Source organism: Squalius cephalus (assembly GCF_949319135.1).
Source record: "Squalius cephalus genome assembly, chromosome: 19".
Classification (NCBI taxonomy): domain Eukaryota; kingdom Metazoa; phylum Chordata; class Actinopteri; order Cypriniformes; family Leuciscidae; genus Squalius; species Squalius cephalus.
In genome coordinates, this window is record NC_137140.1 from 9,081,754 (window position 1) to 9,107,599 (window position 25,846).

The 25,846-nt window shown below is 35.8% G+C and overlaps 4 protein-coding genes across 7 annotated transcripts; 1 reads left to right on the forward strand and 3 right to left on the reverse strand.

Annotated features, from left to right (window-relative positions):
• Positions 1-285: 285 nt before the first annotated feature.
• Positions 286-7,803, reverse strand: LOC307146721 (uncharacterized protein). 2 transcript variants are annotated; one of them, XM_079850942.1, is made up of 5 exons: positions 7,023-7,803; positions 5,864-6,032; positions 5,678-5,736; positions 2,560-2,659; positions 286-2,381 (listed from the first exon to the last, which is right to left on the reverse strand). In XM_079850942.1, the coding sequence occupies exons 1-5, from the start codon at positions 7,212-7,214 to the stop codon at positions 1,363-1,365; spliced, it is 1,539 nt and encodes a 512-aa protein (XP_079707068.1). In that variant the 5' UTR covers positions 7,215-7,803; the 3' UTR covers positions 286-1,362. The 2 variants fall into 2 exon arrangements, with proteins under 2 accessions (XP_079707068.1, XP_079707069.1); XM_079850943.1 differs by having other exon boundaries at positions 810-2,381; positions 5,864-6,029; positions 7,023-7,320.
• A 1,204-nt stretch (positions 7,804-9,007) lies between these two features.
• Positions 9,008-12,428, forward strand: dnajc9 (DnaJ (Hsp40) homolog, subfamily C, member 9). 2 transcript variants are annotated; one of them, XM_079850944.1, is made up of 6 exons: positions 9,008-9,150; positions 9,439-9,614; positions 10,179-10,319; positions 10,397-10,651; positions 10,733-10,816; positions 11,970-12,428. In XM_079850944.1, exons 2-6 carry the CDS (start codon positions 9,441-9,443, stop codon positions 12,072-12,074), a joined length of 759 nt encoding a protein of 252 aa, XP_079707070.1. In that variant the 5' UTR covers positions 9,008-9,150; positions 9,439-9,440; the 3' UTR covers positions 12,075-12,428. The 2 variants fall into 2 exon arrangements, with proteins under 2 accessions (XP_079707070.1, XP_079707071.1); XM_079850945.1 differs by having other exon boundaries at positions 9,024-9,051; positions 11,970-12,419.
• Positions 12,429-12,535: 107 nt separating this feature from the next.
• On the reverse strand, positions 12,536-15,906 carry LOC307147447 (uncharacterized protein). Its single transcript, XM_079852178.1, has 3 exons — positions 15,731-15,906; positions 15,485-15,647; positions 12,536-12,993 (listed from the first exon to the last, which is right to left on the reverse strand). The coding sequence occupies exons 1-3, from the start codon at positions 15,873-15,875 to the stop codon at positions 12,576-12,578; spliced, it is 726 nt and encodes a 241-aa protein (XP_079708304.1). The 5' UTR covers positions 15,876-15,906; the 3' UTR covers positions 12,536-12,575.
• Positions 15,907-16,777: 871 nt separating this feature from the next.
• nudt13 (nudix (nucleoside diphosphate linked moiety X)-type motif 13) lies at positions 16,778-24,942 on the reverse strand. 2 transcript variants are annotated; one of them, XM_079852235.1, is made up of 9 exons: positions 24,615-24,942; positions 24,420-24,524; positions 23,042-23,184; positions 22,844-22,951; positions 22,329-22,435; positions 21,172-21,297; positions 19,825-19,936; positions 19,580-19,734; positions 16,778-17,355 (listed from the first exon to the last, which is right to left on the reverse strand). In XM_079852235.1, exons 2-9 carry the CDS (start codon positions 24,497-24,499, stop codon positions 17,167-17,169), a joined length of 1,020 nt encoding a protein of 339 aa, XP_079708361.1. In that variant the 5' UTR covers positions 24,500-24,524; positions 24,615-24,942; the 3' UTR covers positions 16,778-17,166. The 2 variants fall into 2 exon arrangements, with proteins under 2 accessions (XP_079708361.1, XP_079708360.1); XM_079852234.1 differs by having other exon boundaries at positions 17,056-17,355; positions 19,580-19,936; positions 24,420-24,520; positions 24,611-24,752.
• Positions 24,943-25,846: the final 904 nt, after the last annotated feature.

Sequence of the window (25,846 nt, forward strand, 5' to 3'; positions counted from 1 at the left end):
TATATTGTATTTATAATGATTGTGTAGCTCTGCAGAAAAAAAAAAAAAAAAAAACATTAATTTTCAAAATAATATGCACGAGCTTCAGCTACCGTTACCTACTGGTTGGTTACACTCCTATGCAAATGGTTTTTATAAAAGTCGAGAGAACCTGAAAATATTAAGATGATATGCTCATTTACAAAACATTAAAAACTTTCTTTTTTTTTAACTCATTTATAATTATTATACGTGCGGTCTTTATGGTCTCAAATGAACAGAGATAACACTGAATATTTGTGTTTTATACATTCATTTGTCGAACTGAAGGAACATTTAAAATGAACTACTGTAGACAAAATGGTTATTAACACTATGTATAAATAAAACGGTGTACTAAAACATAAAATAAATGCTCAGGATATAGAAATACATTTTATGTAAAAAAAATAAAACCAATACCACCTCATGTCACATATCAACTACTATAATACAGAAGGATAATACCAGTATTGTTTCTTCATAATTTATAAACTGTGACCCCCAAAAATGTCTGAAATAATCATTGAAAACATTATTTTCTCAGAGATATTAGGATCAAAGGGGGAAAAGAACACCCCACAAAAATGACCTAAAATATTTATAAACATTTTAATGTGTTAATTGACACCAAATGAGCCCAAAATCACAATCTGTGCAAACCTGTATTTTCCATATCAAAATACTTGCAGACTATGCAGCAATATACTAAGTTCTCCTGTCTTTGCAGTCTTCTCCAACATAATGCATTATAATTTATAATTAAAGGCAGATGAAGGTACTCACACAATATCTTCAATAACAATATTTTATTGAAAACTGTATTTGGCAACATTTTCATGAATCAAATATAAATTATTTGACAGAAAACAGGGCAACAACAGTAATAAAGTACTTGACCATATGGATGCCATCTTATGCTTTAAATAGTTTGTCTTAATAAAGGTTTTAAACACCTCGCTCATCTGTAGCTGTAAATAATAACTAATTAGAATTAGACAAATATAATAATTAGAATTCTAAAATAAATAATTAACATTGGTATCTTTTGCATAAGGCGTCAATATCAGGGGTTATAGACGATCAGAACTGTAGATATCATTATTTTCTGTCTGTGGTTCTGATAACTATCTTGTGTTCCATCAAACATAAATATGACTGGCATATAAAGAGCTTTTTCAATTAGGATCCACATGTAAAGAAAGGTACAAAATATAATATTCATTTTAAATAAAAACGTTCTATGTGATTGTAGCTATCTTCATCAATGATTTATAAACCAAAGAAAAATGGGCTCCTCAAAATATCTCTATAATGACAAATGTGATCACCTTCACACCACGTTTAAGCATAAACGCATTTGTGCAATTTAAGATTACGAGGATCTGCGTATCTCTTTCCGCATTTATCGCAGATGTACTGCTTCCCCCCTCCGTGCACGTGGCGTTTGTGAGTACGCAGGTGACTACCTTGACTGAAACACTTGCCACAGTACTCACAATTGTACGGCTTCTCGCCGGTATGGACCCTCTGGTGCAGCTTCAGACTGTTCGTATTGTTGAACCACTTATCGCAGTAATTGCAGCCGAAGGGTTTCTCTCCAGAGTGAGTGCGTCCGTGTGAAATGAGGCTGCTCTGCTGACTGAAGCTCTTCCCACACTCCTTGCAGCTGAAAGGTTTTTCCCCCGTGTGGATCCGTTTGTGGATTTTCAGATTGACAGCCTGGCGGAAGGTCTTGCCACACAGGTCACAACTAAACGGCCGCTGGTCCGTGTGGATGCGCTCGTGGTTTTTAAGGTTTACGGCGTGGCGGAACGCCTTCCCGCAAGACACGCAGGAGTACGGTTTCTGACCCGTGTGGATGAGTTGATGCGTTTTTAGCGTGATGGCCCGTGTGAAGCTTTTCTGACATATCGAACATCGAAACTCCTTTTCACCTGTATGGGTGAGTTGGTGCCTGGCAAGATTCTGAGCAATGTTGAATCTTTTCCCGCAAACGTTGCAGCTGAACGGCTTTTCGCCCGTGTGGATTATTTCGTGGGTTTTGAGATGCGCGGCTTTCCCGAAGCATTTGCCGCAGACTTTACAAACAAATGGCTTTTCTCCTGAGTGGACTCGATGGTGGTCAGACAGACTCTGCTTGTGGGCGAAAGCCTTGCCACAGAGGACACAGCCGAAGGGCTTTTCTCCAGTGTGAATGCGCTGATGTGATTTGAGGTTGCTTTGAGAAGAGAAACTCTTGCCGCACTCGGAACAAATAAAGGATCTCTTTCCAAAGAGAGTAACGGCGTCTTGAGGATCTTCACTGCTGTCTTCTTGCAGAACAGATGCAACTCTGTCTTCTGAAGAAGTGTTGAAGTGACCTGACAGGAGAGCAATCAAAATCATTGGCTAAATATCCGTTTATTACAGCAAAAAATATTTTGGCACTTTGCCATATAAATACTGGATTCAGCATGTTATTCATAAGATTGATAACTTTTGGACCGATTCATTAGACAGACTGTCTCGTTCATTTGTAAATGAACATTATTAACGTACCACTACTGATGGACTTCAAGTCAACTTTTCCAAATTCATTTCTGATCGTCACAGCCAACGTCAGTGGGGATTCTGGACGTTCTTCTGTGGCCTCATCAGACTGCCAGAATAAAGTAGTTATGTAATTAATCAATCATAAAATAGCAGAGCAATTCAGTGACTTTTCTCTTATAGACTTATAACACTTTCTGTTTCATGGTTTTATGAAAATGTATTGTTGAATGAGTTAGAAGCAAAATGTTACAAAAATATAGTGCATAAAGAGTGAATCAAACGCACTACTTTTTCAGGATATTCTTCAAGAAAAGTTATTTTTGTGTTCCACAGATCATAAGGCGTAAGTATTACTAAATGATGACAAAATTTTTTTTTTTTTTGGTGAACTATTCCTGTAAACCAAGCTAAAGCTAATCTAGCGAACAACAGAGCAAAAGTTCAAAGACCAAATAGTCTAAATTTAAAAAAAGAAAGAGTTGAAAAAAGAGAAGTCAACATTTCACTCTGCTGCCACCTTTTAATGAAGCATTGCAGATTCAGGCTGTTGATTGACTTTTTAATTGGAAAGTGAAAGTTTATTTATAGTATATAAAAAAACATTCTGGAGTAATATTGTTTAATTATGTTGTTTTGTTAGAAAAAGAAAATGTAGGTTTCATAAATTTGACTGTTTTTGAGCAGCATCAGCACCAGTTACATTCCATTCATTCCAAAGGAGAAAATACAGGTTATTATCAGTTCATGTGTTCTTGTGAACTCATATAATGATACATTCAAATAGAAATTGTTATGCATAAAATTATGCATTGTTCTTGCACCACAGTGGTTTTGCTGTAGTTCTTGTAATATTTGAAATTTCAAAGAATTTCTCAACTTTTTTATTAATTAAAAGGGGGAAAATGTAGTAATACCATAGTATTAACACATTAGCATTCAAAACTTTAATGTTCACTCATTAATTAGAAGATACAATATGGTTTTAGTGAAAAAGAATGACATTTTGACTGTTTTATAAGCTCACATTCCATCAGGTCAAAACTGACCCGGAAATTAAAAAAGGTGTACATTTTTTAATGCATTAGGAGGGTTAAGTGTACATTCTCTTTATGTACATAAGGCCTAATCAACTGGTGGACTACAGTTAAATCTGACCTGTTTGAAATTTTCTGTGCCTTATTTGAGGTTGATTACTTTTCTTATGGTTAAAAACAAACTGAACAAAATCTATTTTATGTATGTGTATATATCTCATGTCTCCTAGGTATCTGTGGTGAATTGCTCAGTGCATTTCAACTGTCAGGCATTGTTTAAAATCAGTGTGGCACCTTTTATTATGCCATCAAATAATTCCCCAAAAAATTACATATAGACAACTGAAATGTCTGTTTCAACTACAACAGAATGACAGGTACTTGTGTGTACCAATACCGGTGTGTTTATTATGCAACACGACTGTAAGCACAGTGAAGGTGTGCAATGCGAACCTGCCATACTCTTCCTGTTAAAGGGGTGGTATAATGCCCTTTTCACAAGATGTAAAATAAGTCTTTGATGTCTCCAGAGTGTGTATGTGAAGTTTTAGCTCAAAATACCCCACAGATATTTTTATATAGCATGTTAAAATTGACACTTTTTGAGGGTGAGCAAAAGCGCACCGTTTTTGTGTCTGTCCCTTTAAATGCAAATGAGCTGCTGCTCCCAGCACAGGGGGCGGAGCTACAACAGCTTGTGTCCTTTTACCTCACACAGACATGCACTGAAAATTTCAAAAACTTTTAGCCTTTTATGTTCAAAACGGAGTCGGACAAAGATGGAGAGACTCCAGAAGAAGTGAAGAATGTGTAGACAACATATGTGAATGGTTAGATGATGAATTTATGTAGCTTATGTCATTATCTTCTAGTCATTAATTAGCATATTCTGTCATGATAATCTATAGGTGTTTCTCAATGTCAAGGATACTTCCTTGGCAGGACTGGTCCTTCCAAGTCACTTCCTTCAGAGGCTAGGCGAGGCTCCTCTTTAGCATTCGGAGAACACGTTTTTCAATGGCTCTGGAACAGGCTAGCAAGTGCACGTCATTGCATCATTACGTCAGTGAAAATGAAAAAACAGAGCGTTGCTATGGACACAGTTCTGTTCACTCAGGCAATATAATTGTTTTTAAATCAATAAACTCCTTTTTAATCATATTGATTCTTTGACTGTCAAGTGTATTTAAACAGTGCGGGTCAATTTGACCCATAACATAATGGATGTAATTATTTTTTAAAACAAATGTTTGGTAACGTAAAATATACTTACATTTGAAAGCATATTGCCCCGTTAATGCTCCGACTCCGTTAACGTCCGACATTTAGAATTTTTTGAAAAAGATAGCAAAGCTGCGCGCATAGGATTGTGGGTGATTTGAGAGCGCGAAGAGCGCGAAGGCTACACATATGCATCCTTTCCTGTATATGGGATATTTTTCGAACGAAGGACTCAGTCCTTGGTTGAAAATCCGAGGATCCTCGACATTGGAACAGTCCTTCGACGGATGTCAATGACGTAGCATCCTCGAAATTCTGGCTTCCGAGGATCCTTCCTTGACATTGAGAAACGGCTTATAAATCGTGTTCCAGGGGCGGGGTTTATGTAAATTTTAGGGTTAGTGATGTCACTAATCCGGGAGGAATGTTGTGTAGTCCCTACCAGCCGTTTGTCGAAGTCCTTAAAAAAACAATTTCTTTAAAATAAAATAGCTCCCTTTGCTTTGAACTTTGAGCATCATAACTTTGCAGATGTTGTTTATGCTCAAACAGCAACATTACACACTAACTAAAGTTAGAAAAGTGAAATCATAATCAACCACCCCTTTAAAACATCAGCTAGCCTACATAAATGTAGTTTCTGGTTGAATGTTCTGCTAAGTGGAAATCTTTCATACGACTTATAAAAAAAAAAAAAAAAAAAAAAAGCTATAAACATTAATATTATGTAGTAAACAAATGTTATACAACAGTGTTCTGTTGATAGTAGATTTCCGTTGATAAAATATTCTGGCTCGCCCACATGCCCTTATTTTTATATTTTGGTAAATTAAGCTAAATAGCCTTGATGTACATGTTGTTCAGTTTACCTCATTTCTTGTTCTTGTCTCCAGGATTCTTGCACTTCCATCATAAGAATGTTCCTCTTCTAAAATGTACAAATGATGGAAATTTTACAAAAACAACAAAAAAAAAAAAAAAATTAAGTGATACACCCTTGGACAGAAATGTAATAATACTTTATGCCTATCAAGAATGTGAATGTGATTTCTTACCAAGTCCTCCAACAGACAGAATGTTCAAGATACTGCCGGGACGTTTTGCCCTCTTGCCTGAAAATGTTTTACACTCCAGGTCCAACAGAAATTTGGTTTCATCAACGAGTTTGATTATTTTCCCAAGAGCCTCGTTGCCCAATACTTCCATGACTGATGCAAACTGCTTCTGAAAGAATAAATAATTACAAATTAATAGTAATAGACCAATATACCAGCTGATTAATTAGGCGCTATTTGGCAATTTTTAAAGATTTTTAGCCAGTTCATTCTACTTAGTCAGTTTCAAAATCTTCAGCATTGTCAACTGATTTAAAAAATAAATAAAAATAAAATAGTTTTTGTTAATTCCAACAATTTTTATTTATTATTTGCTATTATCAAACTAGATTGTCTCTATTAATGTACGAAAGCTTGTTTCTGTCACAGAGTAAAAAAAATTATTGCGACTTCTCAAACTGTTTGTGAGATAAGTCTAAAGAACCCTTTATTATTTTTTTATTCTAATCTGTGGTGGAAAAAAACAGAATTGCGAGATGTAAACCCGCAATTGCGAGAAGTAGAAGAGTTGCATTTTTTATTTTTTTTTCCTAATAACAAAAACAAATCAATACTATATATATTTTTAGACATTGGATTGAGTCTAATATATTATTAGTTGGTCAGCTGTTTAATTATAATGGTCAACTTAAGTATTAATGAACTAAGTCTTACATTTAAGTGCCATATTTCAGTTAAAGAATACTGTATCGTCATGAATTCTTTCTCTGGGCGCTTGGTGTAATACTGATGGATCGTTCTCATTTGAGTGACAGGTTGCCCCGCCCTCCCGCCACTAAACACGTCATCAGAGAAGAGATGAGATGTAGTTGCAAGGAGGAGGGGATGCTATTTTGATTAAAGATGACAAAGGCACATTATTTATTCATTTATATTTAAATAATGATGTCCGTGGGTAAATAATTTATAATAAACACAGTAATATCCCCCAAGAAAGAAAACTTTGATATGGTGATGCGTTCACGTGCGTTGAGACTTGCGCTAACTGTGCACTGATCTTTATACTATATGCACACACGCGCTTATATGGCTTTGAACGCGTCGCATGTTTAAGGTTACAGGCCGCAGATCTCTAAACAGCATCATCTTACAATCTCACCATTCTCTCCTCCTTTCCCCTCTTCATTCTTGACCCAGTCTCCTCGTCTTCACACTGATCGCTGGCAATATCACTAATGAATAATGACAGTCTCTCCTCTTCCATTAGTTTGTACATTTCAGCGATCGCGGCGTGAACTAACGCCTCCACCACTGACGCCAGATGCGTCTGTAACGCAACACAGCGAGACATTCTGCCTGAAACTAAAACTCACACCCCTGGAAGTCGCGCTGTAGCCCTGTGCTTACTTAGAGCTCATTAAAGGGAGCAAACGATTGTAAACATACTTTAGGAAACAGTGAGCTTATAGACAAATCCGGCGAAACACGGAAGTAAAGCAGCGCCGCCATTACTGCGTGCCTTGCTGCTATGGAAGTAGCGTTGGTCCCGTAGGCGGCTGTAGCAGATGTAGCTGTACGAAATGTTATTTTTATCTATTCATCTTTAATTTTGTACAGTTGCCCTGCTGTATGGCTACAACACTTCCCTCGGCCGGCCATGCAGTCACACACTACTTCGAGAACTTTGCAGTTTTCTCTCTATATTGTTACTGACACATTATGGTACGAGTTCACTGCCTGTGAAAACCGCACGACACCTTTTAAAGTGAGCTCATCTGCGAAGGTATGCAGTATCTGGCCAATCCATCCGGAGCTCATGTAATTCTGACCTTCAATCAATGCCCTGTACTTTAGGTTCTGAAGCTTGCATGTCAGATGATTAATCAAATAATGTTGAATACCTGTAAGCTGCCAACTCTCACGCTTTCACCGTGAGACACACGCAATTGACACACATCCACTTTCTCACGCACATAAAAATCGAGAAGCAAAGAGGACACGGAGACCGACAGACTGACTAGACAGAGCAGGTTAGTTATGATATAAAAAAAAGCTCAGCTCTCAGATTCTGTCAATTTTATTATGAAATTCAAACAATAAATATTTTGGCGTTTGTAAATGTGACGTGACAGATCCCTATGGCACGTGAACCGATCATAACTTAATAGTAAATAAACACGAATGAACAATGTTAAAAGAAACATAGCATAACCTACCGAAATGTATATTCATCATACATAATATCGATCAATCAGTGTTTTTTTAACCGCAGAAAGGGTCAACAAAACAGCTGGAGAACAATTGTCACATATAACATTTACCTCAGGAAAGAAAAAAAAGAGCTATAGAGAGTATTTAGCTAAATATGTGTACTATATTACATATTTATTATATGTTTTCTTATAGCATTAAATAAAGTTGTTGTTATTATAATAAAGAAAAACGCATTATATTTCATTTGAGTTATTTTTAACCTTAAATAATACTGCCAGCTGAAGGATCTCTGTATGTTTAACTTACAGCATTAGGTGAGAATTTTATTTCTTGAGAAAAAAATAACGCCTATCTTGTGTACCTAATATTTACCCAAATTAGTAAATATTAAAACAAATCACAAGAATTGAACTGAATTGAAATCCTGAAATTGTTTCAAGCAATAAAAAAGAAAAAAAACGTACCAGAAATTGTACCATATAATATAAACATTGCAACATGTTGTCACTAAACCTAATAAAATTCAGTTTAGTAACTAAAATGTTTTGACAATCATAATATTTAAGCCCCAGGATCCGCTTTCATTGAAATGTCATTAGAGGACACCGGCAAGTGTCACACCCTCACACTTCGCAGGCACGCAGTAATGGCGGCAGGCAAGATGGCGGCGCCCATAGAGTTCGCGGCGGATTTGTGTATACACGGAAGTACAACAGCGTGCGACAATTACAATCCGGGTCCTAGAATACATAATACAAGTTAACTGTTGGCTGTCATAATCTTCTTCTTTTTTTCTCATTATAGTATCTATGTAGTTTCAAATTACTTGGATAGCAAAAGAAAAAAAAATAGATCTTTGTTTGGTAAATGTATACTTATGAATATTAAATTTAACTAAGCGCTGTTCTACGTCATGACGTTTTGTGACGTGAACACAACGCGCCAAAATTTTGGCGCGACCTGTTGTTGCTAGGGTAAGCCTATGCTGCTGTGTGCTGAAAGCATTTAGTTGTTAATCTCTATCTGCCACATTTGAACAAGTTTCTGTTCGCTGTCAGTTGTCAACGTTTCCGGTAAGATCGTTAATAAAACGTTGAGTTGCTTTCAGCTAACGTTAACTGTTGTTTTTGTAAGATGAGGTAGATACGCGAGAGTTTGTTAAATCCATGTATTTCTGGACAATTGTATTTGTCTAGAAAACTTCTAAGCATAAGGTTTTTGTGATAACTTGTCACGTTAAAATAAGTCGCATGTATTCTTTTGTGTGCTAGGCACTGTTTTGTCAGTGGGTGTTTTAACATGTCAGTGGGTGTTTTAACATGTCAGTGGGTGATTTGGTGTGTGTTTTCTCTCTCACACAGTCATGGGTTTACTGGAGCAGTGTGAGGAGCTCTTCAAGACCTCTGATCTGTATGAAGTTCTGGGTGTTTGCAAAGAAGCATCTGACTCCGAGATCAGACGCGGCTATTATAAAGTCTCTCTGCAGGTTCATCCAGATAGAGCTCCTGGTGATGAGTTAGCCACCACCAAGTTTCAGGTAACCACTGTTTCTCGAATGCTACACTATAATACTGCCCAATAATCTTTCAGAATATGTTTAATGGTCTAATGGTTACTGTAGGTGGGACCCTACAAGAGGTGATCCACAAAATTCCAACAATACCGTTTCTCTGTGTTGTTATACTGTGGTGTGAACTGCTTTTTTTACATTTCGAACCATCAGAAATGTAAAGTTATCGTCAGAGTTATGTTTTTTGGTGTGAATGGGCCTTTAAAGCCATCAGAAGAATTATATTCATACATAATGCCATGGTGTAACAACTAGATAAATTATTTTAGTATTTCCCATTGCGCCATTCCTATGGCGGTCATTTTTGACTGCTAAGAGTAAGGAGTATTTTGGTCTTTTTTAAACATGTCACATTTTTTGTGTTCACTAGCAAGTGCCCTAAAAGTCACAAAGTGTCATACCATTCCGATTAAGTAAAAAAAGAAAAGAAAAAAGAATTCGGTCAAGTGACAGAGGAGTACCACCAGGTTAAATATAAACTGTCATCTAATAAATACATCCTTAAACATAACACTTTTATCATTTCCACAGGTCTTGGGAAAGGTTTATGCAGTGTTGGCTGACAAGGACCAAAGGGCGGTCTATGACGAACAGGGAATAGTGGACGAAGAGTCAGACTCTCTTGATCAAGATCGCAATTGGGAGGAGCACTGGAGAAGATTGTTTCCCAAGGTATTTCATGTGCTTGTTTTATATGTTGGTTTTTCCAAAGGAAGTTGCTAAAAGATTGTCATACTTCTCTGTCGTAGATCACATTGCAAGAGATCTTGGACTTTGAGAAGCAGTATAAAGGTTCTGATGAAGAGGTGGAAGACTTAAAGAGACTGTACCTACAACATGAAGGCGACATGGATCTGATCATGGAGTCCGCCTTGTGCTGTACTTCTGAAGATGAGCCACGTGTCCGAGATGCTCTACAGCAAGCCATTGATGCTGAAGAGGTGCCGGCCTACCAAGCCTTCACTCACGAGAGTGTCAAAAAGAAGAACAACCGCAAAAGAAAGGTGCTGATTCACTTGACCGCTTTGAAGTTTTAATAAGAAATAGGATTTAAGCCCTTTTAATGTGTTATCCTGTCTTTCTAGGCAGAAAAAGAGCGCAAGGAGGCAGAGGAAATGCAGAAGGAGATGGGCTTGAACAGTGAGGACAGCCTGGTAGCTATGATAAAGGTAAAAAAACAATTGAGATGTAACCGAAGCTGCTGTAATCTGCTAAATGTCTGAAAATCAATCTTTCAAAACTATGCTAGTTTTACATTTTTGGGTCGGTAAGATCTTTTATGCTACCATTTATTTGATCAAGCGTGCAATAAAACAGGAATATTTTTTATTTAATATTATTTAAAATGACCGTTTTGTATTTTAATATATTTAGGAGACAAGCATCAAAGGTCTCAGTTAGCTTTCTTCCGCTCAAGTCTATGGCTGCTTGTAGAACCGTATGGTAAAAAGTTGTGAAATTTGGCACACAGATAGAGGACAGTCTGAATAATAACCAGAGCAATTTGAGTCTCTAATCCGCAAAAGTGCCACCAGCTGTCCAAAGTTGCACTTATGTTAATGCTAACAACCTTTGAATTTTACCGATTTTTTTTGTACTTTTTGGAACTCATTCCAGACGGTTCGTCCAGTTTTCACCAAAATTACCTCACATCATCTTTAGACCGCCCTGGCAAAATGTTTTTAAAAGCTTTTTCATAAACCATAACATGCAAACAAATTTATCGAAGGGCACATCGAAAGCTGTATCTCCGCAACGCTTTAGCGTATTAAGACGAATCTTGGTACAGCTCATCGTAAGCATGACCTGAGGTTACTTGCAGGGTTTTGGCATAGCGCCACCTACTGGTCAGGATATATGAAAATGGCTATTATTCCTGATAACTTCTGAACGGTTTGCCCAGAATCATGCCAAGCTGATTCTGAGGCTGTAATTCTGCAAAGCTTCGGCATATTGACAATTGTCACCTCACATTGACCACACCACATCAATTTGGTAACAGCACCACCTATTGGTCAAAAGTGATAAACAATTAAATCATATTCCTAGTGATTGTATTTGATTTTTCAGCTGTTTTGACTGATGTGAAATCATCTAAAAATGTATTTAATTACATCTCATTTATTAGAGGGAAATCATTTTTAACTATGCTGCATAATCATACTCATTAATATAATTGTATTCTATAATATACAGTATATTTATTTGTGTGTGTGGGGTGTTTTTTCTGCTATTATCAGATGTGTTCAAGTCACCACCTGTTAAGAAGCATGAATAAAAAATTATAATAAAAATGTATCCTGACAATTGTTTTCTATTTAGCAAAGACAAAAGTCCAAAGAAAGTGGATTCAACTCTCTCATCTCAGATCTGGAGGCTAAATATTGCAAGAAACCATCAGCGGGAAAGAAGGGCAAGAAAAAGTAAAGTTTCATCAGACTGGGCTATTTCTACCAAATGTTATCATTTATCTTGTGATCTAATCTAGAAATGTACATAATAATCAAAGGACACTTTATAATGGATACTGACCATTTGATAGCCATAAGACACCAGAATAACAACAGTTAACACACACTCTCATCCATTTATTACAGTGCATTAGATTAGTGTGAATCTGCTCCGTGTTTTCATGCTCATACCAGCTTGTAAAACAAATGAGAATGCAAGTGTTGTTTTGTATATATGTTTTCCCGTTCCATGGTTTTGTAGTGTTGGATGTATTATTGTTCAAGCAGATCATCTGAGTATAATAAACTTGTTTTGATCAGTATGAAAGTCTAAGGTTTCAGTTTTTGTTTTGACAAATCTATTTATATACTTATCCTTTTTATGCATAAAGACTAGAACACTCAACATTAGAAATACAAAAGAACCAGCACGAAATCACTCTTTTAAAGTGACATTTATTTTCAATAAAAAAGTATTTCAACTGGGTTTTACAACACTACACTGTAGTAACAACTGATTACTTGGTGATACTGAGGAAATCTGAGGAAAGCTCGGCTGTCCAAACTCTGCGTCATGGAGTATTTTTTGGATCTGAAGCTTCACCAAGGACTGCTTTGAAGCAGGTAAGCGTCTTAACGCAGGTGCTAAGCTCCGAAGAAATAAATCGACTTCATCTTGCTGTTGTTCGTCTTTCTCTCGGTCTCTTGAGTCTTTAGAGGCCAAATACCTCTCCAACAGCTCTAGTGTCTCTGATCGCCGTCTCTTTACAATGCCAGACCGGATAGCTCCTGGGCTTGTCACGGACGTTCCCGTACTGGTGCTGGCTGGTTCGGCCCCGCTGTCTTCATCTGGCTCGTCATCCTCGATTTTGCCGGGAATGCTGTCCAAAATAACACTGTACACCAGTAAAAACCACTGTGAATAACCATGAGGTTTTGGATGCTTCATTACAACACAGAACAGATGCATGATACAACCCACTGCTAAAATGTAAAGGAAATTAAGGGGCCATTTTACCCTACACACTTTTTATGCTTTTTGGCTATTCATTTCACATGACGACATTTTGGGGTTCTACCTAAAAAACGCAAACTTACAAACTGGTTTACCTACAAGTTTTTAAAAACAATACCGTTATTATATCAGTGTAAACGACAAAAACACGAATTAGTGAAAATGGTGACGTCATGCGTATTACGAGTTCAGTCTGAAGGCAAGTAGGGTTTCTTTACAAAGTGACGGATCTGTGTGAACGGGGATCGTTTTGACAACGTTATCATTCTGTACACGAAAAACCTTTCCGTTTTTAGCACATCGTTGCCGTGTAAACCCTAAAATAAAAAATTTCCCACCATTTCCCAAAGATTAAAGGATTTTACTTGATTAAATAAATAGAAGAATAATTGGCAGGTAAACTGTTGAATCAGAACATTTTTACATGTTTATTTCTGTAACACAAAAAAAGCACATTGTAACAGATAACAAAAATCTGTGCGTATAAACAAATAACGTTGCGATTTTAATTGTCTGATACAGCCCAGATCAAGACTTTGGAAAAATGTTTTACGTCAAGTTTATATAATAGTGCACACTACAAAAAACATGGAATTCATGCTTTTATTACACTTAAGTAATGTGACAGTTATGTTCGGGGAGGAATAGTAGCATTTTATGCAGTATACACTATCACTGGCAAAATAAAAATTATTTACAAAAATGTAATTCAATTTTATAATAAAATATCTGAATTCTAGCCAGTTCAATCTAATAAGAAAAAAAGATCAATTTGTGACAAGTCTGTGTGTATTGAATTAATGGATAATTTATTCTCTGAGTTCAGAAAATTCCCTTACTATAAAGTGTACTTACTATCCTGCTGAAATAGTATGAGCAGTTTGGTAATATGCTATTTTTAGTAATAATAAAAATATCTGGTAAAAATACCAGAGCCTTTAAGGTAGTGAAAGATGACACAAGAAAGAACCAATCAAATCCAATATGTAAATCATTTAAGAAAAAAGAACCAACTATTCTATACTCATAGAATTAGAACTCTATAGTTATATATATATAAACAAGTCGAGTTATTAGTGTACTAATCTTTCATGTACTATAACATGTGTTTAATTCTGTAAGCAGCATCCAATTGTCATCTCCAAATTAAAATGCATTTCATTTATAAAAGTTTAATATTTTTCAATTTTATACGAAAATGAAAATTCTTGCCAGTACAATAAAATAATACATACAGTTATACATACAGAATACATTGGTCACACTGGAAATAGGAGGTCGCATGCATTGTATTGCAGTCTGCTCTGCGTTTAGAAAATCACTTACTATAAAAAGTGAACTATACAGCAGAAATAGTATGAGTAATATGATAATATGCTATTTTGAACATAGCTTAAAGGGTTAGTTCACCCAAAAGTGAAAATTCATCATTTTACTCACCCTCATGTCGTTCCAAACCAGAAAGACTTTCGTTCATCTTCGGAACACAAATGAAGATATTTTTAATGAAATCTGAGAGCCCTCCATTGACGGCTACAAAACTACCACTTTGACACATCAAAAAGTTCATGGAGAGATCGTAAAACTAACCCATATGAATTGAGTGGTTTGGTCCAAATTTTCGAAAGAGACATGATTGCTTTATATGATGAACAGATTGAATTTAGGTTTTTAATCACATAGGCTACTGTAAACAAAAGCTCAAGGCAGGAGAACAAACCTCATTGGTTCATGCGAAAGCTCAAACGTGCTGCATAACACGAGAATGAACCTCACTGATTCTCACACATCAAGCAAGCATGCTTGAGCTTCTGTTTACCACAACAGATGTGTGAGTTGATGAATGTTTATATGTGAATAAAAGCCTTAATTAAATCTGTTCATCATATAAAGCGATCATGTCTCTTCAGAAAATTTGGACTAATCCGCTAAATTCATATGGAATATTTTTACGAACTTTTTGAAGCGTCATAGTAGTTGCGTAGCTGTCTATGGAGGAACAGAAATATCTCTCTTAATTTGTGTTACGCTGGGTTTAAAATGACATGAGGGTGAGAAAATGACAATTTCACCTTTGGGTGAACTATCCCTTTAATACCACCAATGTACTGAAATACTACACAATTTGCTATGCAAATGAAGCAAGAAAGAAAGAACCAATCAGGATCCAGTATATAAATATTTTAAGAAAGAAAGGACCAATAGCACAACTGTACATAATGTTACAATAACGTCACCGCTGTCAGTTGGATTTTGAATACTGAACATTTAGTGAAATTAACGGAATGGAAACTTTTCAAACTGTTCAAGCACTGATAAAATAGTATAGTTGTAGGTGCAAGACAGGCTTCATACAAAATACACTCGAATACCTTCTGTGTTCTGTGGAGGGATCGAGAAAGTCCATCACTCGCATATATTTCCATTGCTTCTTTTTCTTAGCTGCCCGTCCACTCCGACTACCATCCTGCTCCAGTCGCTTTTTTCTTGTGTATGTGTCTCTTAGATTTTTCCATTTAGCTTTCACCTCTTCCACTGTACAAACACACAGCCATAGATGAAGCTTGTTAACGCGCTGACAGTAACGCTACATAGCAAGCTACACAAATAAAACTCACCATCGACTCCCATTTTGTCTGCTATTCCTTGCCAGAGCACTTCTTTCCGCTTCGTATTTTTGTACTCGTTGTGGTTTTTATCAAATAATTCCTTGTTCTCAGAAACCAAAAACAACAAGAGCTCCGCGTCCATCTTGACTACCATTCTTCTTCTAACGAATTAGTACAGGATTTAGTGCTTCAGTGCCACCAAGTGTTCAGGAGAGGCGGGATTGGTCACGTGGTGCAATAAAATGAATCTGATTGGTCGGTGAGTTTATTCCCCCTGGGTTGAGGTCAGTCAGTCAGTCAACGAAACAAACTAAGAACACAACAGGAGGATGTATGTTAATATACATTTTAAATACATCATGTATGTTTGATTACTAAATTTAAAAGTTAAATGACTAAATAGCACATCCTTGAAAACAATAGAACAGTCTTGCTAAAAATATTCTCCCTTTTTAATATTTTTTATTTAATATGCTTTTACTGCATAAAATCTTCGCAGTGATTTAAACCAAACTTTTACTTTATTAGTTATTGGAATTTTAAGACTCAAATCCACAGTAACTTTTTTTCATTCTACATAATTCTCCCAATATGACAACCCATCTTTAATTTTGTGTCGGCTCTTATGATAATGTTATTATACACAGCACAGGTCATAGCTACCGTAGTTATATTTTAGGCATCTTCTAAAATTTACTTTTCTAGACCTTTTCTAAGAATGTAGGCCTAATCATATACGTGTTACATAAAAATATACAAATTGCTTTTCACTTCCAATAACTAAGAAATAACTGAGAACTTGTTTTACTTCATTTTGACCCTTGGTTTAAAAAAAAAAAAAAAATAGCAAGAGGTACCGAAGGGAAAATGAAACTGTCATCAGATGAATTTTGTCCCTCAGTGTAAAAACACAGGAATTACATTTTTCTACTTATCCTTATTTCACTGAAAATTTTAGATTAAAATTTACTCCTGGTGTGAATATAATGTTATTCAACCCTTTTTAGGGACAATTCTATTGTGAAATGTTAGAAATGTAGTCTGTCACTATTTCTTGGTATTCTCTTTATTGTAATAAAATATATAACAGTCATTTTTTTTGCAAAAACAGTTACAGTGTATAACTGATTAGTACTATTTGAGGTAGATAATTCGTAATTCAGATGCAATACATCAACATTTACAAATATATTTCATGTTATGAAATCATTATACAATGATAATTATCTTCTCATTCTATAATTATTCTCAATTTATTAAAAAAAAATCAGAACAAGTATAAGAAAAGTCCTTCTTTGAATATTACTGAAGATCCTTTCACAAGTAGTCCACCTCATTGTCTTGTGGTTATAACAGCAAATACATTTTGTTCAGGTTTTCATGTCTATTTTTTCTTTAAGTTCCTAGATCCAATGCATATAGTTGCATGGTTACTTTAGTCCATGTCATTTTCTTGATAGCTGTTGCTGATTGGCCCATTCCCGAATGAGCTGATTGGCTATGGCATAAGGAGGTGGGACCCAGAACACAGGTGGCTCTCCTTTAGGGTTGCGTGGAGGTTTCTGTAGTGCTTCTGTTATTTCTTCAAAAGTGAACCAGCGAGCATCCTCAAGCTCTGCCGTGTCTATATTCACCTATCCGTGAACAGTTAAAGCAGGTAAAGGTTATAAAAACAGCAAAGCCTCTACTGTGCTGTTTTAAATTAAACGCATTAAAGGGGTGATGAACTGAGAAATCAAAGTTTCCTTGAGCTTTTGACATATAAGAGATCATCAAACTATAATAATATCCTGTAAGTTTCAGAACTGAAAACTACCTTGTTAGTCCAATAAAAGCTTTTATAGACATCAGGCTCAGCAAACGACTCATTTTTCAAAGTGGGGAACTATGACGTCAAAGAGGATAAAACACCGCCTCCACAAAAGAAGATCAACGCCTACTTCAACACGGCCTGTTTAGCCCCGCCCACCGATTCGCCCAAACATGCTAAATAACATAGGACGACATGATAATTGCTACCGGATCGAGCTACTTACAAGCAATAAACATGCTGTTTACTAAATATTGTGCGTGCCTGTTTGTGGAAGAAGACAGTCTGCATAAGCTTCCTTCGGATTCCAGCATGGTTAAACTTTATTAAATCAGTCAATCACAATTTCCCGACACGGATCTGCCAGCAACATGTAAGTAACCATGTGTATTCTAATGCCTGATCTGCGATCAGTGATTTCGGTGTAATTATTCAGGTTCAGATATCTTTCTCTTAAAATCGTTCAATAGCCTACTGTTTATGCATCAGTGACTAAACGATCAACTTCACATAATTTCTCGTAGTATTATGAAAATAATCCTTTTTTAAACTGTTATTAAATTATATAGCCTACAGAAAGCGATCAAAGAACGATCCCTTTCGCCCAAGTTGTCAATCAAACAGCACAGCGCGAGCCGCGAGAGCTAATCTGGACACTTACCAAACTCGTGATGAAATAATGACACTTACACTACACAACGAAGCTCTTACTGTGTACTCACATCGTGTTTGCATTGTGATTTGGTGTAAGCATTTGTGAGAGTGCAAAAATTGCGTTGCAATGATAAGATCTTTATTCACGCGATCAACAGACTGTCTGTCATCTGCTCAGTCAGTGCTCATCATGCTGCAACCTTTCATGTGATGGAATAGATTTAAATATAATGCTTTAAAAGATATTTTTCACGATTTGTTAATATCGATAGCTGTAATAGTAAAAACGTAGTAAAAGTTTTCGAGAGAGTTCATGTAATACTAGCTATTTCATATGCAAGCATGTCAGCCAATCACAGCAGTGGGCGTTTGCACTGCAGTCTCACAGCAGACACGCCCCTTAAAACGGAGCGTTCAAATCTGAGGCAGAAATCAGGCTTGGAAAAATGGCTTTTATTTATAAATTATGACAATTTTTTATGTAAAAATCATACTAACATTATAAGGGCACCCCAGGCAACATTATAAAATAATAAAACAATCCAGTTCATGACCCCTTTAACATTTATTTGGATATGCCAGATTGTTTTCCAGGGTATCAAAATAGTCTTTATCCACTTCATTCACATTTTAATAACTGAACAAATTCTCATTCACACAGAGTTCTATAATTGACAGAAAATACATTTTACCAAAACATTTTACTAATTTCACTTGAAAATAAAAAATAGCATAGAGAAAACTTCTTTTTTTTTGCATTGACATTTTCTTTACAATTAAGCACCCGCAGGCTAAAAGAATAAGCTAATATATTAATAACTTAAAGTAAAAACAAAAGCAACACAATTATGTGTAAATAAAACTCAAATAATAATAAACAAATGAAATGTGTCTATTGCCATAAATAAATTTTTGCCCCCACCAATAGTTTTCTTTTGATTTTGGGGTAAAATATCACATGGAAATCTTCTTGACAAGTTTTGTGATAGTAACTCTTTTTTTATACAGTTGTTTTAATAATAGAATTTATGTGTTTGGACTGTTGTGCCCATAATCTCCACCAGAGAGCGACTTCTGGGCTATCTCATCATGAACTTCAATTCCCATAACCCTTTGCCTGGACTCATTGTGTTGTGATTAGGTTCAGCTGTGTGTGATTAGCTAGTTAAGCCCTGCCAATATAAGCCCTGTGTTTTCACTCTGGCTTTGCAAATTCTGAGTGCTTTATCCTGTATTATGGTACTGATCTTCTGCCTGTTTGCCTGTCATGGACTCTGACCTGGATTGTTTGCCCTGTGGATTTGACCTTCTGCATGTTATCTGGATTATGATTGTGGATTTGTTTCAGAGCAGTTCATAACAATAAGTAGTTAAAGGCATCATCCAAGTCTCACCTGCGTTTTGTCTGGGTTAACAGTTGCGTGGCAGGCTAACATAAAGGAGCTTTGTGGGAATGGCCAGTGCTGTGATCCAGAATACTGTAGGTTCTCCACCTCCAGACCCACCTCTTCCGCCACCTCTCTGTGCAGGGCTTCCTCCAAAGACTCTCCTGTAAAATGATTTGATAAAACAGAGCTGGTAAAATAACCCCACAGACTGATATGGTGTGGACAGCAGCTTGTAATAAAGTGTGACTCACCCATGTCACAGAAGCCAGAGAGTGCACTGTACATGCCTGGAGGAAACATGGCCTGGCGAGCCAGCAGACATCTGCTCCCGTCAGACACCAGCACGATCACTACAGGTGCCATCTGCAAGTCAAGGACAAACAGCTCTATGCTAATGTTCTCAGTGTGAACCGCAAGTAAAAGACAACATGAAACAGCATTTGCAATTCAGTGTACTCCGAAACAGGATAATCAACGAAAAACCGTATTAATCAGGAATTGATTGGGTTGTAATAAGTGGCCATTCAATTACATTACAAAACAATAGTGTAAAACAATGTCTAAATAACTACTTAGCTTAGCTACTGGCAAAACGATAAAATACCATTATTCAATTAGTTAAACTGTGAGAGTTTGGTAACACTTTATTTTAAGGGTCCATAATTATATGGTAGTTAAGCATTAACACACCACTACTTGATAATTAACTGGACAAATATTAGCCATTTATTATGCAGTAGTTAAGCTATAACCAGTAATTTATAATTAACTGAACATATATTTTGAGCATATTAGCATTATTTACAACTCATCAAATATTTGAGAGATTAAACATTTGAATGATAAATAAGCAGAAATAATCCAATAATTGATGGTTAACTGAATGTACAGTAAATGCATTTTAGGGTTACACTTTATTTTGATAGTCCACTTCAGACTTCATTTGGTTAGGTTTGTGTTAGTAGAATGAGTTGACGTGTACTTGCAAAGTTTCTTATAGTCAGTAGAATGTCTCTTGGAGCATCAAAATAAAGTGTAAGCAGATATTAAGCAGACAGTCTATTAAGGCCCTTAGTATTTACATAGTGTTATATTTCTGTGATTTACCATCTATTATTTTTAATAAGTGTTGGTTTTACAGTTTTGTACCCTTTTCTTAAGTGAAAAGTATTATTCAAAATGAATTATTGATTTGTATGGTACTTATTGAGTGATGTTTATTCACCAGAATAAGCCGGTAGTTATGGTTAAGTTGCCAGTAATAAAATACAGTAATACTACTAAAGATAATTTCTGTTATGTTCATGCATAAATAATGCCTAATATTCCAAATAGAATGGCATTATACTATATAGTCAGTTAATCATTAACTACAGGTGTGTTAATGCTTAACTACCATATGACTTAAAATAAAGTGTTACCAAGAGGGTCCTTTTCAGAGTAGCAGAACAGCTCATCAATATAACTCAAATCAGCATCAGTGAAACAAATTAGATAAAACAAATTATTTGAAAAGTCTGAAACTCCTTTGTATCAGATGTATATGCATATTGTGGCAGTTGTCCTGTCGTCTGACATCATGAAAAGCCCCTGCTTACTTTGGGGTAGTAGGTGACGCCACTGCTGTGGCAAACTCTGAAACTTCCTGACTGGTTCCTGACAGTCGGCTGCCCCGTAGCACTGCAAAAACCATTGGTCTGATGCCATCGAAGGAGAGCCTGTCCCTAAAACAAACACCAAATTAAACCGTATTTATACAGATAATATCTTAGTTGTGTCACCACACAAATGGTTCCAACTTTATTCATTTAATAGCTCTCTTTGCTTTATTATTTGGCATCAAATCAAAACGTAAAAAAAAAAAAAAAAGTTACAATGTAACGGAAGCAGCAACAGATATTTTCTTCCATATTGTGTCGTATATCTGAATGAAACAGATTATAGAAAAAGAAAAAATGTAGGGCAGGACTAGGCTCTATGCGTCAGTTGTTGATTGAATGAAGGCAGATTTGAATACAAGCTTACAGTCGATCGTAAAAAAGGGGAGAGGATTAGTTTGAGCAAACTAAATGATTGAAGAATTTCTGCATATGTCACCAGAAAGAAGTCTGTAGTTTCACCGGAACATCCAGTTATGACATTTTGATTAAAAATGATGAGGTCAAAAGAAATGAAACATACGCATGGATGAATTGTTCACAATAAGATCAATAAAGCGTTTCGAAAAATAATTGTGTATTTTCATTTCATGCAGACTTCAGTAAGATAAGTCAGTATTCATAGTTCATGTAACAACCAACAAACATCCCACAAACAGTTGAAAAGAAATACACATAATACATAAGTTTTGCCAGTTACACAGCACAACCTTTAAGAATCAATTGAGCTAAAGTTAAGATGGCTACATCACGCCATATTAGTGTTCATACTAGGGATTGTCAGGTTAACTTCCAACATCACGACTTCTTGTCGTTTGCTTGAATTTGTACAAGCCAACACAATTCACGTTACCACTTTAGAAATTGTAAATATCCAGTTTAACAACAACTATTCCCTAAAGTAGTAATGGGGACAGAGAGAGAGTGGGATCAAGTTCCTTAGTCAGTTCATGGATGAAACCTGTGATTGAACCTGCACCCTGCTTACTTACCCCATGTTTTCTGAAATCACATATCATCTGGCACAAAAACATGACGTTTCAAAGCGGTTACAATGCAGTAGCATCACTGATCATTTAGAAACTTAAAGTACATACTTTGGCTACTAGAGCAGACTCTGGTCCAGTTATCATGAAGAAAGCTTTCCTGAGGTCCACAAACATTCCTCTACACTCCTGTTCCAATGCACTGCGGTCTAAATCACCTATAGAGAAGAAATCTCCATGAGATGATATATAATGTATATCTATAAATAGTGTATCATGCAGTAATATAAAGTGTACTGTATAGGGTTCACATGTCACAGAAAACCTGAAAATATGACATATTTCCTGGCCTGGAAAACTTATAGAATATAATTGAAATAAGAAGTTAAAGTGTCATGGAAATTCCAGGAACAATCAAACACTTCTCACATTCCCATTCCTATAGCGTTCCTGTATCTCAAACTGTAGAGCATGGAGCTAGCAAAACCAAAGCAATGTACTGTAAACGAATGCAACTTTTTCATAAATGCAATTGAAATTTTATAGTGATAATTGTTTTCAGTTGCAGTGTGTTCAGCTTTAAAATATTTTCATAGTATTGTGTAGTAATGGCTGTATTGACTGACCCACTTCTAGTGAGAATTGTGGTTCCCTCTTGTCAGTGCATCCCAGAAGAAAAGATTTGTTAACAAAGTGTTTGTCCTTTCCAACCCTCTCCAGTACATGTTCCAAATCTAGAGGAATTGGCATACAAACATACAAACTTATATCCAAAAACTTTTCATTTGTGTTATGGAAGAGTTCAAGTGGTGTTGTATTGAGACCTGAGGTTTTCAGACATGCCAGTTTGTAAACGCCGTTGTTGGTCTTCTGCAGTAGAGGAGCAAGCTTATGATACAAAAGAAAGTTCCCAGACCTCAGTGCTTCTCGACATGCCTCATCATCCTCTCTTAGTCTCATAAGGTACCTAAACATGAATATTTTATTTCATATTAAGATGTTAAAGGGATAGTTCACCCATAAATGAAAATTATTTCATTAATTTCTCACCCAAACCCGTAAGACTTTCGTTCATCTTCAGAACATAAATGAAGATTTTTTTTAATGAAATCTGAGAGCTTTCCATAGACAGCTACGCAACTACCACTCTGACGCTTCAAAACGTTCATTAAGAGATCGTAAAATTAATCCATATGAATTGAGAGGTTTAGTAAAACAATTCTGAAGAGACTCGATCTCTTTATATGATGAACAGATTTAATTTAGGCTTTTATTCACAAACATTCATCATCTCACACATCAGTTGTGGTAACGGAGGCTCAAGCATGTTCGCTTGACGTGCGAGAACCAATGAGGTTCATTCTCGTGTTACGCAGCACGTTTGAGCTTCTGCGAGAACCAATGAGGTTTGTTCTCACGTGATACATGTTTATATGTGAATAAAAGCATAAATTAAATTTGTTCATCATATAAAGCGATCGAGTCTCTTCAGACAATTTGGACTAAACCACTCAATTCATATGGATTAGTTTTAAGATCTCTTAGTAGTTACGTACCTGTCTATGGAGGAACAGAAAGCTCTCAGATTTCATCAAAAATATATTCATTTGTGTTCCGAAGATGTACGAAAGACTTACAGGTTTGTAACAACATGAGGGTGAGAAATTAATGACAGAATTTTAATTTTTGGGTGAATTAACCCTTTAAGAAACAATTTCTTGAGCAATATTTCTCCAAAATTCATGCAGGGAATTATTATAGGTAAAACTTTATAATTAATACCAGTTAATACCAAAAACAGCACATGAAATCAAGCCAATCAATGTTTCATGAATTTTTAATTTATGGTAATTAGGCCATTCACCCAAAAAATCAACACAGAAAGAAAAAAACTGTTTTAGGACTGTTTACACTATAAACTCATGGGAATATATATATATTTTTTAAATAAAAATCAATTATACAAATGTAACTGCAGATTCTTAGAAATAGTCTTTATTTTTTTTTATGGAAAATATAATGTATTATTTCTTTCTTTTCCTTTTGATGTTAAATACAACCTGGACATGTCTTGACAAGTGTGTGAGATTCATTCAAATAATATTCGATTAAATGCAATCAGGTTTATCTTAATCCATTATATTAACTCAAGTACTCCAAAAAATGCATTCTATTTTATGTTGTATTTAAAAAAAGACAGACCTCGTTCGAGACACATATCCAGAGCAGGAGCGTGATAACACCAGGTTACAGTTGAAGAGAAGCTTGAATGACTTCAGCATGTCTAAAAGGTCCACAATATTCTGCCTGTGTGTTCAATAAAAAGGTTTTAACATTCACATTTGCTCGACCCAAATGTCACTTTAAAGAGTTCAGCCGTCATGAGATAGAACTTGCCCTTGAAACTTTGTAACAAGCGTAATGTGGCAGTACAGACTCTTCTTTCAGTATCACGATTTACTATAAATGACAGTTTCGTTGATAATGTTCGTGAAAATGCACAGCCAGGTGAATGACACAAAAATACAAATATTTTTTAACAGAACACGACTGATTCAAAGATAATGTTTCGTAAAACTTTGTCGCTCTCCAATCCAGGAAGCTTTCCGTTTACATAACATATGGCACCCTAAATAATATACTGATATTAATAGACAAAATTTGTGTTTGCTTCTGCACTCCTGCAAACGATGCCTGCGCGTAATATGTACGAGGTCCGTACGTCATCAAGAGCGTCTGTGGAGTCAATGTGGAAACAGCGCCCTCCGTCGTTGGAGAAGTGTGACTACACAGATAGTTTTTTAAATGTGCATTATTTATGCTTTTTATGATAAAAGCGTCATGCTATGTTTTTGGACATACTGTGATGATACTACGTTTTTGGACAAAAAAAACTATGGCATTCTTTGAAGTACCTGTACCTTTGAAGTGAAGAAATGTATTATGTGAATACGATGTTATTTACGTGACATACGTGATCATTGGCACCAATAGTACGTATATATCACAATCAAAGTGGCATGTGATAGTTACCATCACTGTCTACTACCGTATTTATTCATTTAAATCCATAACATTTTATAACAAAAATCAATAACAAATGTTTATTTTTTATTTTTATTTTTTTTATCATTTTCACCACAGCCAACAAAAGTTAGTGTACTTATTTACCAAGTATGCTTTGTCAGCTGAAAATTAAATGCAGTAGCTTTCTGAGAAATCAAAAACACAAGAGGCAGGATTATTGCAACACAAGACCAAGTAGTCATTTTATTTCTATGCGCCAGAACCTTGTTTTATACAGTCTATGGCCAGAACAACGCACCAAGAAAAACTACTCTGCCATCCACCCACTCAGTTTCTTAAAGGGAAACACTCTGGGTAGTGTGTGAAATATTTGTATAACGTTACCGTGTCACCTACAAAACAGAAACAGAACACCTACAAGTACAAACCTACTAAAAGCATAAGTCCAAAGTAGATAGGATAGATTTACTTTATCAATTTGGATAAAAAGTAATGCATGAATATACAGTAGTACAAAATTAGAAAAAATGCGTATGCCAAAATAGGAGTGTGATTTTATGACAGTGAAAGCCTAGAACTGTTAGTTGCTCTGTATAAACAGC